The sequence below is a fragment of the Notolabrus celidotus genome, chromosome 8, assembly GCF_009762535.1.
Source record: "Notolabrus celidotus isolate fNotCel1 chromosome 8, fNotCel1.pri, whole genome shotgun sequence".
Classification (NCBI taxonomy): Eukaryota; Metazoa; Chordata; class Actinopteri; order Labriformes; family Labridae; genus Notolabrus; species Notolabrus celidotus.
Window position 1 is genome coordinate 24619704 of NC_048279.1, and position 18668 is coordinate 24638371.

Sequence of the window (18668 nt, forward strand, 5' to 3'; positions counted from 1 at the left end):
GAAGTCGTCCATCTTTGAATGATTACTTGTCAATGCCCCTTTTTTTATTTTTGTGATAGGACAGAAGACAAAATACCAAGTGTGGGGGAGGACAGACATGGGAGTGGTGTTCTGACTTTTCATTTGTTCGCTACCCAGTAATGATTATTTCAGCCTCTAAGCCCCAGATTTGGCCTTGTTTTGTGGTGGGAAGCAGCATCAGCAGGGACAGAGCGGCCTTGCCCTGGCTGAGGAGCTTGTCTGCAGCTAAGCTGGTTGGCAGGAAGAGTCAGGTACACAGCATGGAAGACATTTTGAGTGGAGACACAGGACGTCTGCTGGGAATTGAAAGTGGAGACGGGCAGAATATTCAGTTGAGGTGAGGATGGGTCGTGTTTTGCTACAGCATTATCCACGTTTGTTGGCCCGCTGGCTGAATGAGACGATTTTCTAATTATAGACCTCCATCGTTTTCCTTGTTAGTGGAGCTGGTAACAAGCCAGTCGCCAGCTTGCATGAGCAACTGCAGAAAGCTGACTTTTGGTTTAATTTGGAGGACTAGCGATAATCCAGACTAAGTCTCTTAAAGCTGAAGCCCCCTCCGTCCCCCCACCACTGTTGGATTACGGGAGTGTCTTTAAAAGGATAAGGACCTGCTTATCACTGCTTCCCTCACCACTTGTTTGGGACTTCAGATGTGGGGGGAGGATGTTGCGTTGTCGCCCAATGTAGCCTGTGTGGATATGAGTCAAAGAGATTAGGCATCTGACAGCCGTGATCAATGATAATCACAATTTACAGTTTTTAAAGCCTCACAGTCACTAAGGCATATGGATCATAGCTTATGCTTCCATGCTCCCAGCCCGACCATTTTCATCAGTTATTCTGCTCTAACTAAATAAAGCAGCTAAACAGATGTCCAGCAGTGCTTCATGGGTGCAGTGCTTGTTTTCTTTAATCATTTTCAAACAGATATTTCTGCACTGCCTGGAACACTGAGGCCTTGTTTAAGAGGCAACAATTAGGATTTAAAACGGAGGAACTATTAGAAATCTACTAAAGAAATTACAAAAAAGAAACTTGCAATTCACCCATGTTTAGCATTATTTTAGTCTTTATTAGAATTTTTTTTTTTACAGTACAATAAACTTGCTGTTCTCTCTAATTTTAGCCTAAATTGTGCTAACTGTTACTCTGCATTTATTGTAATTCCTTACAATTGAAGAGCTATACCTCTGTGTTGTTCAGCTATTCAAAGGACTATGTTGTTGTTTTTCATGTGTTGTCATTGCCATCAGGTTGATGACTCTATTCAGCCACTGCATGGATGTAGTTCTACACATTAACTTCAAATGTATTTGATTTTATTCCTATTTTTATTGGCCAAGAGTTATTTGTTACATTTAAAGGTAACAAAAATGATGTAGACTACATGTATGACGTCGTTATTCTTATTACCTGAAACTGCTGCCATAGGGTAGGAGTCAGAAGAGATTAAGACTTACTTTGACTTAATTTTTAACAGCAAAAATCCCCAGAAAGCAGATGAAGATTGTTTAGTTAAAAACCCTACCTGCACCGCTTTGTCCACATGGGGCGCTAAACCGCAACCCAAAGTGATAGGTTCGGTTCCAACCTCTGCCCTCTGCTGAACGTCCTACCCCAATCTCTTCTCCCAACATTTCCTATCTCTCTTCAGCTAGACTATCTAATCAAATTTAACTGCCCCAAAAATTAAAGGACAGTAAAGGACTTATATCTTGGGCTATTCTTTTAATATTCATCGTGATGGTTCACTGATTTCTTTTTGGACAAAGGCTACCCGTTCCCTTATGTTCCCTCTGATTCAAGTCTTCTCGCAGCTAAACTATCCATTGCTAGCTTAAACGTGAATGGTGTCAATCTTGTCAACTAATGCTCTTCAAGAAATCAAATACAAGATATTCTCAAGATTTAAAACTAGTCCTCAGAGGACAGGCAAACAAATTCATAGGGCTGTAAATTGCTTGGTATTCATGATTGAAAATGCAAGATACTTATTTGATGTGTCCGCGGCTAATACAAAGCTAAAAAAACCACAGACTGTGTTTCAAGAAAAGGTTACATCTTCCAATTTGGTGTTGTTTGTATCAGTCACTGCTAATGAAGGGCTGTTAGGAGTTAGGAGGGGTTGTGCAACAGGAGACCAATCTAGCACACATTGGCGTATGTGTTGTTTGAGTCTATATTTGAAAACCAGCCTGCTATTCAACTCTTCAGGGTGAGATCATGACGAAGAGGTGAGAGAGCTGAGTGAATTCCTGGTGGATAGAGGCTGTGAACCCTGAGCTCCCAGCCCAGTAGCACTCTGGGGGTTGCGCGAGGAGTCGAGCCATACACAAGGGGGAGTGCAGAAATAGAAGTAGCTTATTGTGAGCACTTGTTTACCTCGGTGTCAACGTTTTTGACTCAGCTCATTAACCTGTGTGCACGGGTGAAAAAACACATCTCCTGCTCTCTGTCTCTCCCTCTCTTTCTCACAATTAATAATGATAACTAAGGGTTAGCATAAACATATTACACTCAGGCTAATGAACAGATGCAACAACGGGGCGACGGGGCGGCTATCACACCTCGAAGGCAGCGAATCGATTTCAGCTGATACCAGTTCACAGCTACACCCTGTAGCACTTTCCTCAAATCTAATCATGGATCCAATTAAACTACGTTAGCTGGGAGTCTACTTGGCATCAAAATGGGTTTTCAATTTCTATTATTTTGAGAGCATTGGTTAAAAATGAACCAAGTGCAGAGGTAAAGTAACAACCATATGTCTTCTATCCCTGAAAGATGGAAAAAGCAGACGAGTCTCCATTTATCCCAGCTCTCCCCTCACTCCCCTATTACCCATGCAGCCCGCATCCTCTCTAAATTGTTTTGCATGACCTTTGCTACAGTAGCTCTAATTATTACCATCACACAGGCCCTGTAAGGCACATAGCTAATTATACTGGATTTATCTGAAGGGACATTGGTGCCATCCTTCATAGGCATGTCTCGGCTACCATCAGTGGGGGTGATCTAAACCCAGAATAAGGTTAATTTGGGTAATACAGTAATAGTAATTAGAGTCACAATAATTACAAGCATAGTTGTAATAACAATGAAGACTAGGTTATTAGTAATAGGGATCTTAATGAACTGGCTGTATGTGAAACCTTACGTAATTGAGGAGAACGTCATTGCCAAAAAAAAATAAACCCACAAGGAGCAGGAGGGGGAGAAGAGCTGTGAAATATGCATAATGACATTATTACCGAGCCAGATTGTTGCTGTTTCCTTCCCATTGCTCTCAATAGATGTTTGACAGTGCTAGTTGAAAGATATATTTTCAAAGGCGTCGCAGGATTACCCGTTAGTGTGTAGGTACCAGGACCTCTAGTCACTGCGTCTCGTAAAGAATTGTTACCAGAGGAGACCATATTTTTCAAAGCTCCGACATGAATGAAGAGGGGCAGTTGGAGTCGTCTTTTGGCTGGCGGGCAACTCATGTAATGAGCCTAAGAGGGTTCCAATTATTCCACTTGCGATCAAAAAGGAGAAAGAGATTACTTCTCTTGCCTCTTTTTTTCTTTGACATTTTGCACAGTAACATCTTTTGATAGGGGCCGGGGGAGAGAGAGGGAGGGAGACAGATTGCTGGTGAGTGCCTGATAGTAGGCAGCAGAAGTATAGTCTTTTTTTTTTTGTGTAGCAGAGACAAAGCAATGCGTCTGTCGCTCACTCCGATTATTTCTTTATTTTTTTAGATGTTTTTGTAATAAAAGTACTTTCATCCAGAGCATGGTACATTAGATTTCCTGCAGTAGCACGTCACCTGCAGAAGGTGCTGGAAAAGGCACGTTTATATGACCGCAGGCTTTGACTACAGCAGACTTCATGGATGATCGCTGACATATATTTTTCTCCACTGCGCTCAGTACTGTATATTCTGAGGAGGCATGTTGGGCAGCGCTCAGTACTGTATATTCTGAGGAGGCATGTTGGGCACTCACTCACTCACTCACTCACTCACTCACTCACTCACTCACTCACTCACTCACTCACTCACTCACTCACTCACTCACTCACTCACTCACTCACTCGCTCACTTGCTGCAGTTTTTTTCCTCCTCTGCTTAACAGCGTATGTCATGTTCCAAGGAATACAACAGGGAGTTGAATTATTCGATTGTGTACAGATTTTTTTCCCCCCTCTCCTTTTCGTTTATTAAATTCCCAGATTACAAGTAAAAGCACATTAGATGCCTGGCGGTAACTAAAAGGATTTCTCCACTATAGGATATCAAACCATATCAGCCTAGGAGAAATAAACGCTGGAAAAAAGAAAACAAAAGACAAATAATACTATGTACCACTGCACTGAGACAAAGAGAACTCCAATCTGCATCAGCACAGATAAACATCCACCCCTAAGATATGTTCTCGGCAGATAACAGCTTAGTGTGTGTGTGTTAACAACAGTGTGTGTGTGTTAACAACACACACACACAAACACTGACACACTGAGCGGGGCTTTGATAAGCACAGAAAATTACTACATGTTGTTTATGGTGGCAGAACAAAAGGATTCAAGGTATTCATTTCAAGAAATCAAGCTGTGGAAAAGGTGGATTCAGGGGTTTAGATGCATTTCACTGGGAAGAGATTTGACTTCATAATATAGACATAATTACAGGGAGAGAAGATGCTGGGGTGTTTGTGTGTTTGTGTGTGTGAGTAGGAGGTCTTTTTTTCCCCCTGTGGATCCAGGCCGTCTGTTGCTGTTTTCTGTGACCCCGAGTATTTTCCCCCCCCGCAGTGAAAAACGATGTTTGCCCCCAAAGACGGCCTAATGCAAATTAAATTAAATGAAGTCAGTGCGGCTAATCCCTGTGTGTTTCAGCTGCTGGGCCCTCCCCTCCACCACCCTCGCCCCCACCCTCCCTCACAAACGAGTGGGTCAAGCCCACCGCATCTGGCCCCCTTCTACACTAACCCTGCTCTCAAGCTGCCAGGCTTCCAGTCACTGATGGAGACGACAGACGGCGCCCACTGCGACTATACGTGTGTGTTTGTGTGTGAACATGTGTGCTCGACTGTAAATTTGTATTGTTACTCCCTCTCTGACTCACACAGTGTCGATTCCCTCTCTTGCTTGTTTTGTCTTTGCGCCTGTGTGTCTGCATGTGTGAATTTCTTGAGGGAAGCTTTACTTCTGTTTGTGACTGGCTTACACATTTCACACATTCTCCTTGTCATAGCTGAGGTCTATATTTTTTGGTAAATTGACAGTTCAGTGTAAAATATAGAGGATTCACATGTTCACATCTCATAGACAATGGAGTAAACAGCATTGTAGAGACGGTCAGACCACATACAGTTGGATGCTGTTTTTCTGTCTGCACCATGATGGCACCCTGTTCCAGCCCTGCTAACAAGCTGGATTTACAGATGTGCTGATGATGTGCGAGCGGCTAATACTCTGCTGTCAATCTCAAGCTGACAGCTGCCTGGAAAGCCCGCCCCAAATATTAGCACCAGATGTGCCTCACATTCAAGCAAACAGGATCAAAAAAGCTAACTAGGCTTCCATATAGCTTGATAGGAGTAGCCTTGTTGTGACGCGAGCTAAAAGATCTCCAGAGCCCATCTGTTTAATAAAAAGCCCTTTTCTATGATACGCACTCTGGCACCGTGCCCGAGCGTCCACCCCTGATTTGAGCAGCAGTAGCCCTGATTTGCGAGACAAAGTGCATTGACTGAGTTTTAGCAGCTGGTGCACACAGATATTATGTTTAGGAGCGGGTGGGGTTCGGAGTACAGTCTGGAGTTCATGTTTTTGTGTGTGCAGGGACAGTATGCACATTTGTGTGTGTGTGTGTGTTGCGGATCTAGGCACCTGCACACATGCCCTTTGTAAAGCTCCATCACCCCTCCATCCAGCAGTGTAAACACGGTTTGTTTGAGCGAGTGGCCCGGGGTGGTTGGATTAATGAGCGCTGATGAAGTTCCACTTGTATCCCGGGTGCTGCCTCCCTATTTGCCGGAGTGGCTGTGATGTGGTGGTAGTGTGTCTGGAGGCGGTGACTCATTCCCTTTACCCAGTGTCAGATTAAGGCATGTCAATAAACAGACCCACTCAATCCATCTCCGAGTGACTGCATCCGCTCACAGAGCCTCCCAGTCTGTAATGAGCTGCTGCAAATCTCCATCCAACTAAAATGTCTGGAAAGATGCCTTGTCACAGGGAGTGAGAGAAAAAGAGGGAGAGGGAGGGAGACTTGGAGACAGACAGGGAGACTACAGCTGCACCGATGTGACTAGCAGCCAAAGTGAAACCGCTGAGAGAAAATGTAAAGTACAAGACGATCAGCACTTCTTGCAAACGCACAGATTTCTCATTTCTGCCTTGCTCTTGTGTGCTGATTCAATCAAAGTTTAATTACAAATTTTAATAGTGGCTCAAATTTAGGCAGATGATACAGTCACTGCTCTCATGTAAGTATTAAAGGGACGTGTTTACATAATCTGCACTGTTTCTGACTGTTTATTTTTAAGACCCAGCCCAGGGGAGGCGGGAGAACCCTTTGGGAATCCCCTCCCCCTCAACACTGGCTAATATAGGGCACAACCAAGATGATAAAATACTGTCTAGTAATGCTCTCACAGAAATTAAATAGCTGCTAAAAACATGTTTGTAGTAGTGCCTGCTCCCATAGGGGCCCGGAAACTTCCTAGTCTACCTGGATTAGACGCTCTCCTCAACATTTCCGGCGTCTTTTGAAAAAAAAAAAAAAGAATCCCCACCTACTTACCTACCTCTTTCATGTGGCAGCATACACACATTAACGGATTTTGGGATGAGAGGAGTGTGAAAACTTTTCCATCTGACATCCAAATTAAAGAAAATCCCTCAAGACTTGCCTAAAGGGGAAGTTCCTGCTATTTGAGTTTGATTAGGCTCTGCAGGCTTTAAGAGAAGTAAGCCGATTTCTCTTAGGAAACAGCGCAGATAGTAAAGTCTTTCTTCCTCCCTCCCCTCCTTTTTCTGCTATGTAAAACCATGAATCGTAATCTCATAGAGATACTCAGGTTTTTCTGTCTGACTTTGAGATAGAATAAGCTTACAAAACACAGAGGCAAACCTGGGCGCTGAACAGGTGTTCGGTGAAACTCAATCCAGCCTTGTGTGCCTGGTGACGCTGCAGGCCTCTATTCATGCTAAGTGGACACTATAACTCCATCTGAAAGGCTTAAAAAGCACCAGCCTTGTCTCTTAAGACAAAGACAAAACAAAAAACAGAGACCCCCGGAACCTGCACAGCCACCATCGGTTTGAAACATGTCGTCGCAGAGCTGTGATTCTCGGGTAAGACAACAGCTCTGACTTAAGCCTCTTTAGCGTCAGCCGACTCCGCTGGAATGCAGACGTCTGCAGAGGGGGCCTATTATTTAAAATCTTTTCATCATGCTGAAAGGGAGGGAAATAGCTTTGACGTTGAGAAGCTCATGAATAATGAATGTTGTTTCTATCAATGTATGTATAATTAATCACATCTCTACTAACTGGACTTGTGTGGAGCCTGTAGGCCTGAGTGACATGGAGACTGGTCTGGAGAATCGTCTCTGTTTTCAGCAGAGAAGAGTCTGCGGTCGGCAGTTTCCTCTGTTAGGGGGGGTTCACAGGTGGAGGGGGAGCTGTAGCCTTTGGCCCTTTTCCTCACTTTATGAGCGCTGTTTGCTGATTGTTTCAGTCAGAATGAGCAAATATTTGTTCTATTTCGTACGGAAAGGAGAAGAAAAATGAGGAGGAAATGCCAGCAGGAAGTGCAGTTGTGTTTACGTCTCTGTTTCATTGTGTTTCCAGAGAAGCTGTTATTTGGTTTGCTCAAACAATACACTTAACACATGTGGTCAAGGGCATGAGCGACCTCATAATAGCATTTAATTCAGCTGGATTGTTAGTTTTTCCCATCCACTGCTCTCAAGACTGCAGGAACATACAAGCTAAGGAGGCTTTTAAAGCTCTTTTCTCTGCAGAATCGCTCACTTTCACAACATGATTGATTCCCAAATGGGCTGCTAGGTTTGGGGTGAATTGATGGGTGATGAAGTGAAATGATGCAGAGAATGTGGCAGGTTATTTGTCACACGTGTACCCTTCTGTCACAACTGATTGTGTATAATTTGAGTATGCAGGCGAGCCGCTTGATATTAAATGGTAACAACTCTCTGTATTCATCACGGCAGGCCCCCTTTAGCGGGCAGAAATAGAAAATGTAATCTCATCCTCAACCATGGCTGCGCCTCAGGCACTCTTTCACCCTTTTTACCACTGATCCTCCCTGTGGGGCCCCGGCCTCTCTAAAGGAAGAAGGAAATCTATAATCTAGCAGATGGCAGAGCAGCTATGGGAGATTCTATAATGTGAAAGATGGTGGTGATGATGGCCGTCAGGGGCAGAGGTTGGAGGTGAAGTTTGAGGGTTGTAGCGGAAAAGAGGCCGAGGAGCGTTTTTTCCCTTCCAAACAACATATACACCCACTTGGTGAATGTGCCTCTGTGGTCTAAGTCTTTGTCACGGGGTGTCACACAGACTGATTGTGAGCTGCTTAGAGGTGCTGCTGGGTGCCCGACCCCTGAGGCATGATGGGAGCACGCCAGCTCAGCCCTGCGAGTCAGTTATTGTTGGAGGAGTGCTTTTGTAGGAGACGCTGGAAGAGAGTCTGTGTGCAAGAATGTGCAAGAAGCTCCGAGTGAAGCATTTCTTTTCATAGTCACAGTGGATAGGATGACAGAGGCACACACTCTCTCACACACACACACTCCTCACTGCAAAATCACACAAGGGGGATACATGCTTTTGCTCACTCCTATTTTTTTTTTTTACTCATCCTTTTTCACTTAACTCCTCCATTTCCAAACCTAGCTCGATAATGAAGCCTTTTTACTTCCTAATTGCAGCTGGCTCGCCCTGTAAACCCCCTGCATCTCTTTCTCCTCATGGCTTCCTTTAGCAGTGGGATATCAATAACAAGGCTCATTGTGTGTAACATTTCCTTCCGGGACCGAGGGGAGTCCATGAGCGAGCTGCGGCAACAAGAAAGGAAAAAAGGCTGAGGCACAGCCTCTGGGCTGCACAAACACAGAACCAGGCTGCAAAAATGGGATCTGACAGCTTTAATTGATTCTGTCTCATCTGTTGTCCTGTATTTTCAAACTGTGCATTGAAATGTGGCAGTCAGAGCATTTGGGGCACAGCTGGATGTTTTTTAATCTGGTTAAGTGATGACATTAAGGAGTTTATTGATTACCGACCTGAGACACACACATTTGGATTTCTTCTCCTGTGGACAGATAACCATTCCTCCTTTTTGTTTCAGGCAATTTAACTCAAGCTTAAAAAACAGTTTATCTGAGATGTTAAGTTTGCCTTTGAGTTAAGTTTGTATGCATCTGCTTTTAAGCAAGATTTAATCTTCTAATTTAAGATCTGCAGCGGCAAATCTAAAGATAACAATGTCTATAAATAGCAAGATTGCAGATAGTGCACTTGTTCACACCCATTTTTGAAAATAACACATTTGTGCATGCTGCTGCACCAGTGAATATTTTGCAGCTTGCCTCCTTGTTTAAATGTAATATTGTTGCTTTATTAGCCACCATAATGCATATAGTACGGCAGCTGTGTGACATTTTTTTTCTCTCTCTTTCTCTCCTATCTGTGTGACATCTGCTGAACTTGTCGGGTGTTTACTGGTGTAACAACTGGCATCTTCGCTCCCCCTCCTCACCGCCTCCCCCTCCTCTTTTCTCTGCTGCTCCCTGTGCCCCCACACAATGAATACACTTGCATCCCGACTACAGAACCAATTGTCACGCTGGGAGGAAGGCAAATCAAATCTTACGGCAGCAACTAGGCGAGGAGATTGCTTTTCCTCTCAGTGGCAGAGAGGCAAGGCCCGTCGTCCCTGAGCTTCTGGGTGGTTTTTTTTGCACTGGAGAAAAAAGAAGCAGGAAGGGGTGAAAAGGGGAAAGACACTGGGCTGCAGCAGCCGGTCAAGTCCGAGAGCCTCCCGCAGGTCAAGTCTCACCCATTTCCCTTCCATCTTCACCCTCCACTCTCTTTCCCACTTCCCTCCACACTCATCCTGACACTACCTATCCGTCACCCGACGACACCAGGGACTACTTTCCCTCCCTGCAGTCCTCAGGATGAAACGGAACAATAATTACGGGGATAGAGTGACTCTGGCCGCCAAACTGGGGCTGCTCGGATCACAACAACACATTGTCCAACCTGATTAAGGAGCCATTTGTGGCGTCTTCGCTGTAGTTAAGCAGTCCTCATCCTCTTGCCTGAAACTTGACCTCGCAGCGAGATGTATTGACATGTCCTTCAATTTGAGGTCAGTCAGAAAATGTGGGGAGGCAGACGTTACATTTCTTTACAGGAAGCCTGGGCTAATGCTTCCAATTCTTCCCTGAGAATAGGCGCTCACAAGTGACTCATAAATGCCCAAGGTTATGCCCTCGCATGTTGGGTGTTTGTTTATTTCCTCTGACAGTTTGATAAATTGAGGAAACGAGGTTATCTCCACTGAATCCTTTGATGAACGAGTCGCTGTGGAGGAAGAAACGGAGGAGTGAAAGCATGTAATGGTCGAGCACTATGAGGAATACTGCACATTTAAGAAGGCTCCATGTAAAAACCCTGAGAGAGAATTTCATTATGGAAAGTACAGTTCCATTTCTGGACTGGAACAGCATGAGAGCCGGGGCATACTACCTTCCGCCTTCCCCTCTCCAGGCCATGCTCGCACAGAAACCTGCCATCCAAACCAATTACAGGCTGCAGGCAGAGTGACATTCTCAAGAAATTTTCTATCTTGTCTCTTAAATGAAGTTTTCCCCTTGTTACTCATGCCTTGCATTTTCATTAGTCTCTCTCTGGATGCGCAGCCACTGTAGAAGATGAGGCAGGTTTATTTGGGGACCAAAGTGGAGCTAAGGTGAACACAATGCATACAGAAGCATGAGAGATCAGTATTTCTCTCTTAAATGGAAGAAATTCTGAGGCTTAAAGTCTCTTATACCTTTATAAAACATCATGATATGTGTTAATCTGTAATTAAAGATGAATCAATGTTGCAGTGTGTTGCCACAGCCGTTACCTTTGATATTTAATGGAGTCAAAGCGAACAGGCGCAAAAGGAGTCGGGGGTAATAACAACAGAACAAACATGGTGCGCCCCAAATTGAAGGCTAATGATAAAATGTTAATGAAATTCTTATTATAAACCATCCTCTGTATAGTAATGAGTGAAAGTTTAATTAGGGCTAAATGGTAAAAAGGAGGCGCAATGATGCTAACCTTCAGCGCAAACACATTGCATCATAATTTAGCAGTCCCAGTCAGAGGCCTGCGTGCCCTTGTTTAGCTCCTAATCATTGTACAATTTTCTTGCAGAAATAATTAGAAGTAAAGGTGGTGGGATGGCAAACAACAGCTTATCTGCTAATGATTGAAGGAACACCTTTGCTCTTTTAGAACAGTGAAGGACAACTTTAGCTCTGACGTACACAAGTTCCTCAAAGTTTGCAGAAATTAAAGAGAAAAAGAGACAACAGTAGATTCAGTCAGACGCTAATGCTGTGTAATCTTTGAAGACAGAAAAAACAGTATCAATCCTGGAAATATCTAAACAAACAAGAGCATGTTTTTTGGTAGCATTGACAAGCTCCTAAATATTTCATCGTCTGCAAACAGGTCACGGGAGCTATTTGCCAGAGGTACACACCACGCATTGGCTTCTGTGATCTGACAGCATCACTTTTCTTTATTTATGCGTGTATGTCTTTATTTCAAAAGGCATCCAAAGATGACTGGGGCTATGATGTTTGACATTTCCTCTGCTGCCCCCGTCCTTGTCGCTCAGACTCTGCGGCATTGTGGTTCAATGCAGACGTGGGGAAAAAGTTCAAAATGTTCAACCCCATTAGGATCTAATGAGAGGAGTGTTTACATGAAGTTCGCCAACCGAAGCTGTTGGATCAGTGTGAGTGACAGCTGCTAGTACCTCATCATACGTGTAGCTCACTTCCTAATCAGTGATCATGCCCCTGTATTAACCTTCCTTATCATAAGGGTGACTCCTTTTCAGCAGTACTTTGATATCCACACTCTGTAGACTCCCCACTTCAGAAGTTGGTCATTGACTTGCAGCTCCTATCAGGATACTGTATCTGTGTTGTGGAATTTTAAGTGAAGCCTCTGCTTTCATTTTGCAGCAAACACCTGCATCTTATCAAACTGTGTCGAAAGCGTTGTATCCTGGCTTTTCACAGGACTGGAGGAAGTCCTTTGAGAGGGTTTGATACACTTTGACATCTTACCCAGTGTGAGGAGATGCTTTGCAGACACAGGCGGGGGGCACCCTGCTCAGTGTACGCTTACTCCTCTGTCCATGTGCTCTTACTCTTCAGACGTTCTCCCTGCTAAATAAATGTGTGGGGGGAAAAAATGAATGTAGGATGCCTTTGAACTGTGTTCACTAATGTGGGTCAGAGATCTATCGTATGCATATTCCGAGCGCCTTTTCATCTGCAATTGCGGAGTTAAGAATCCCTGGGTACACTCCTAATTTCTTCTACTTTTTCTCGTAGTTATTTATTTAATATTTCCCCACATTAATGTCTCCTCAAACATGGTAAAAAGTGAAGAGTTCGGGGGAGAATAAAGGGAAACTTTTCTTCTCCCTCTGTTTGCGTGATTGTCTGTCCGCCCTAATGACTCCATTTTAAAGACTGACCGGCAGCAGAGGGAGGGATGGAGGCAGGGAGGGAGGGAGGGAGAGGAGCGAGGGAGCGAGGGAGCGAGGGAGCGGGTGAAGAGGAGAGGAGAGGAGAGGCAGCATGCGCTCACTGCAGCACTCTTTCGACTCCCAGTCATCCTCTCTGTGTGTGTGCTTTGAAAGAGAATAGGATTCAGGCCTTTGAAAGCCCGGGCTGCTCACCGGGGCCTTTGTGTAAAATAACATTTCTACTGAAAGCCAATTACTAGCTAACATTTTGGTTGCTTCCATTATTAAAAGTACCTCTCTCTCTGTTTGCCCCCCCCCATCATCTCTCAACCACAACCCCACCCCTCCCACCTCCTTCCCTCTCTTACAGACGGAGAATTACTCCATTGACTCCAGTTACGTGAACAGCAGAGCCCACCTCATTAAAAGGTATGTGTTGATTAGGAATTGTTACCAGCACCTCGTTACCATTGTTATCTGTAATTGTTTTATCTAATGAGTGCACAGCTATACCGCTGCAGCATTTGTTCCTGCATGTTTCCTCATTCGGTGTAATTGCAATAAGAGGATAAGATTTTTGGGGATGAATGGAATACCTCCATAATGCGTTTAGTAGACACTTGTTGAAAGCAGGCGCACACTCAGACTCCACGATTATTAGATTACACAAAGCAGCAGAAAGTATGAGCAAGTGGTTATTTGCACATTTACAGATAACCTTATTACTTTTCTATGACTTGGTCCATTAGCACATTTGGGACTTGAGCACATTAAAACAAATACTCAGTGAATGGATGGTATTTTAGAGGTACAAAGACTGGTTTGTGCACCATTTCCCAAGATGGTACTTCAAGGAATCCCCAATCATTTGCCTTTTTGTTGGGTGAAGAAGAGAATAAATGTCTCCATTGTTGTTTCAGCCCACCTGAACCAGGATATTAGATAGGGTTGTGGGAATGCAGGGTTGCACGGGGGTTGGGATAGGGGTCACATAATAATTGCCTCAAGCCATTGAGGTTTTCCTCACCATGGCTCACTTAAAAAACCTACAATAATCCCCTCTTTACCTGCAGCCATGGATCATTCCAGCCTTTCTCTTTTGTTTGCGGCCATCCCAGGCCTTTTGAAAACCCATTATGGCAATTTCCCCCCCCCAAAAGATTCCCCTGCATTAATGTAAACAAAGAGCATTCAAGTGTGGGGGCCTTCTGCAGCAGACTACAAAGAAATCCCCTCAGGAGCCGGGGAGCCTATGGTCTAGGACAGGTGCAATTACAGTGATAACATCAGAGAGCCAGCATTACCTGCAGTCGTCTCTCCCGGGCGGGAGAATGTGAGGCTTTGGCTGGGGAATGCAGCTACCTTGTACTGTCCTTCACTTCCTCTACCTTCCTTTTTGTTTGCTTATGATTGTTTACTCTTATTTTCTCTCCTTTCTAACCTCTCTCCTCCCCTTAGAGGAACTCATTCCTATACATTTTCCTCCTCCTGCAGGAACACATGTTCATATATTCACCCCTATTTAGTGTTGTTTGTAAAGCAGAATTTGTTCCAGTGGGATGGAAATCAAATGAAGGGAAATCACGCTGTTAGTGTGCAGCTGTTGATTGTAACCCCCCCCCCCCCCCCCCCTCATACCCACCCTCTTTATTGACTGTGAGCCCCAAACAAGACAGATGCTCGGTTTGTATGCTTCCAGCGTTTCCTGCATCCATCTTCCTTCCAGGAATTCCTGATTACTGCAGTATTTGTTTGATTGTAGTGAGTGAGCGAGTGAGTGAGTACCTCCTGTTTGTTCAGTGTGATGTCCTTGAAGTCAGTGCATCCATCCAAAAACGTCCCAGCTTGAGACGGCCTTTAGATGTTGTGCTATCTGTAAAGTTAAAAATGTGCACTTAATCCAGAAAAGGGGTTGCTTTAACTTCCTTATTTCATGATTTTTGCAAATGTGGAAGCTCAGGGAAGGTATTGTTCTGTGCAGAAGTGTAGTATTTAAGGAGGAGGTGCAACAACAAGGAAACATGTTATTCCTCTGGTTCTAATTTGTGGAGATTCTCCAAGCAAAAGGGCACAGAATTTTCAGAAAGGACAAGGAGAGAGAAAGACGGAGCGCCTGTGACTTTTAAAACCAAACACGAAACGACTGCATGTAAGAAAAGGGTGACGTGACAGTTAATCAACATTTCCCTTCTCCCCCCTCCTGGCCCCCATGTAGCACATCGACATTCAAAGACCTGGAGGGGAACAGTCTGAAGGACAGCGGGCACGAGGAGAGCGACCAAACCGACAGTGAACACGATGTCCAGAGAGGACACTATGTTGACACGGCTGTCAATGACGTGCTGAACATGACCGTGCCCCCTAATGTTTGCCAGCTGCCAGACCAAGGTAAGAAAATCTGTGCGTGTGTGCGCTGTGTGTGTTCAGAGGGTTGCTCCCTCTTTGGAGTGTGTTTTGCTGTTTGGAGATAAGCCCAATCTGTGTTTGTGTGTGTCTGTTTTTCTGCCACAGGAGCATCTTTTAAGGTGCATTACGGGCTTCAGATGTGCAAGTATGAATAACAGCACAGTTTTTTTTGTCTTTGAAGTCCCGCTAGAGTAGCTAATGTGCAGGATCTCTGACAGCTAAGGCTCCCCTTTGATACTGGCTTAGGCAACATTATTGACTGATAGTAGCCATGTCTGCTCTTGAAGTGCGCCCGACTTCAGATGTGCCTGAATGGCAGCAATTAGGCTCACAAAGGTAGAAGGTGGAAATCTACATATCTCCACGTGCCCTCATCCATTATTCAACGGGATCATTTAGCGGGGAATTAATGTTGATGTTTCATTTCTGACTCACCGTTTAAAAAGACATCCACTTGGCTGGCAGAAGTCAGCGTAAGGGGTCGTGTTCGTTCTTAACTGCTGCCAGTCAGAGCGAAGAGAGAGAGTGGGTCAGTGTGAGAGAGAGAGATAGAGAGAGAGGGAGTAGGGAGGGAGCAGGAGAGAGCTGTCTGGAGCAGGCGGGGATGACACTATAAGCACCTGAGGGTGTTTACCGAGCTCAAAGGAAACGCCACATGCACAGGTGCAAGAGCTCAGCAGAGCACCAGAGGCAGACTGTGTGGAAATTGCAGACATTTTTAAGGATGACTCACATTAGCAATTTTATTTGGAGTGTGGAGGAAAACACCGGACATTTTATTTGAGGAAGCACACTCTGGAGGACAGCGTTAGCAGATAACACTCGAGGTATCCAAAGTCGACATTTTGGGAACTTTGTGCCAAAATTAGTTTTTCCTCCTTCATAATTTTCGCCCTTTTTTTTTCTCCGACACTGCCCCAGTAATTCTGTCGACTTTCTCCCTCCTCGGCTCGTGCAGGAGAGAAATTTTAATGAGCAAAAAGATAATGAAAAGGAATTCTACAGTATAAAAAAAATGCATAGAGGACTGAAGAGTATGTGTTTTTCTGTATTAAATAATTAATCAATTTTATCAGCACTCTGTGAAGTGTGTGGGTGCGGCTGAAGAAGAAGCAGGGACAGACGTGTAGGCTCTGGGTTGGCAGATTTGACTAACCAGATGCTTCACGTGGAGCAATCTGCCCGTTGATGTTGTTTGACTGGAGGATAATAACATTAGGCAACCTGCACTTTATGTTAATCCAGAATGGAGTCATACGATATGGCTTCATGGCCGCTCGCCCGCGTACTGTAATGAATTAGCTGAGACGTTTATGGGGGTCAGGAGGTATGGTGACCGTTGGAATCAACTGCATGTCCCCTCGGCGGCAACAGACGGTAATGAACAATGAAAAGTGAATTTGCTGACTGTTGGTTGCCAGCTGAAATTACCTCACAAGCGGTGGGGGGAGAAAAAAAATCATGTGCCTTTAAATAAAAAGAGAAGTACACTGACAGGTCTTTTATTCAGGGCATCGCATTATTGGAGACAATTAGAGATGATGTACATGAAGAATATTACAAGTGGAGGGAGAGTGCTCTGAGGCACTGCTTTTTTCATTAACACACCCAACGATTGTATCTGTTTCAGCAAAATGGATGCTCGCCTGCTGAATGTGTAATGCAGCAACACATTGGCAGTAAACAGAAAACAAGAGGCTATTTCACAGTGCTGTCCATTCTTTTGACCAGAACGAATAGATAATAACAAAAGGGTCTGTTTGGAATTACAATTAGGTGGTTTGTTATTGGAATGTTTTTTTTTGCTTCTTCTTGGCCTTCAGTTTTCCTCAGTTTAAACCTGACAAAATGGCTCCTTTGGAATATTTCCTCCATTTGTTTGGAGGACTCAGTCACTCCAGAGAGTAATGAGATTCATAATTATTAAATGAATTGACCGGAGACCCTGACATGTGCAGAAATGTAACGACACAGCAAATGAAATCGTTCCTCTGTTAGCATCTCAATGGTCTAATTACAAGGTTAAAGGGCTGACAGAGATGGGTTGATTCAATATGACACACTTCGGTCTGGCTGTGCAGTGTTGGAGTAGTCAAGTCCATGACTCAAACTCAAGCTTTACTGAAGCCCTGATTTTGAGAAGCTGAGACTCACCTTGGACTCAGATCCAAGTATAGTCTGCTTAGGACTCAGAAGATGGAGAGGTTGATGATTTAACACATGATGGAGACTGGTTCATTGTTTTTGTCAGTTTTATTTTTATATAAGGTGCTAATAATTTACTCAACTTAGCATGCAAAGGCACAAGTGTTCACATTCATGCACGTTCACATGCAAGGCATTCTGCCTCATTCAGCAACAGTTACTGCCAGGATGCTTAAAGTAGCATCACATTTGTACATTTTGCTTTTAAAGATTTTACAGCAAATGCAAACAAAAGCAGTGCCACATTTTTGCTACAGTTGTGCTCGTAAGTTTACATACCATGGCAGAATTTGTGAATTTTTTTGGCCATTTTTCAGAGAATATGAATGGTAAGAGAAAAACTTTATTTTCACTCATGGTTAGCGGTTGGGTGAAGCCATTTATTGTCAAACAACTACTCTTTTTATATCATAATGACAACAGAAACTACCCAAGAAATCATAAATTCTGCCAGGGTATGTAAACTTATGAGCATAACTGTATCTAAAAGAACCATTCAGGGAATACAGTTACGAGCTCAAACTTTAACAGACATCTGACAGACATCATGAAATCAGCCTATTGGGATTGTTAGCAACGGTTATCAAAAAGGATGTGCCTATTTAGTTGACCAAATGGTTGAACCTTGTCACCCTTGCTTGTCGGCACCACATTTTCAAGTCGGTTGAACAAACTATTTGTATAATTTTATATCATGGTCAGTCTGATCTGCCAGTCAAAAGTTGTGTCTAAGCTTGAGCACAGCCACCAGCAGCAGGGTCTTTAGTTCTAGCTCATGGCTACTGCTCTATATAATGCTCTACTACCCAGATGTAAACAAGCAAGTCTCAGTTGGCATATCATAGAATGGCATGGTTTGGCAGTGTTTGAATTTAGAAAATGGAGAGAAAGTTATATTTCAAAATAAATGGATATAACCACTTGGCCAGAGTGTTGTGTAACCAGTGCAGGTATATGTGGATTTCAACCTGTAAAGAGGACAGAAGGCTGTGGTTGCCAGTTTTGCCAACATTAGCCACATGGCATTGGTTACCTACAGACAATGATCTAATGCATGACATAGACTCGACTTGGATTCTTCCTTGATGATGTGTATTCAACTCAGACTATAACACTGTGGACTCCAGACCCAACTTGGACTTGAGGTTTAGTGACTCAACAACAACACTGCTCTGCAGATACTTCCCTAGATCTGTTCTTCTGATTCTGTTTGCGGACTTTACCATCTTCAGATTTATTTTTGTTGTCTTACTCT

At 43.9% G+C, this 18668-nt stretch overlaps 1 protein-coding gene across 1 annotated transcript in view; it reads left to right on the forward strand.

The window, feature by feature from the left end:
• pcdh19 (protocadherin 19) overlaps nt 1–18668 on the forward strand; it is a 58582-nt gene that overhangs the window by 18249 nt on the left and 21665 nt on the right. Inside the window, 2 exon segments of the mRNA XM_034690460.1 lie at nt 13173–13231; nt 15018–15190. Coding sequence (XP_034546351.1) covers nt 13173–13231; nt 15018–15190 — 232 coding nt within the window.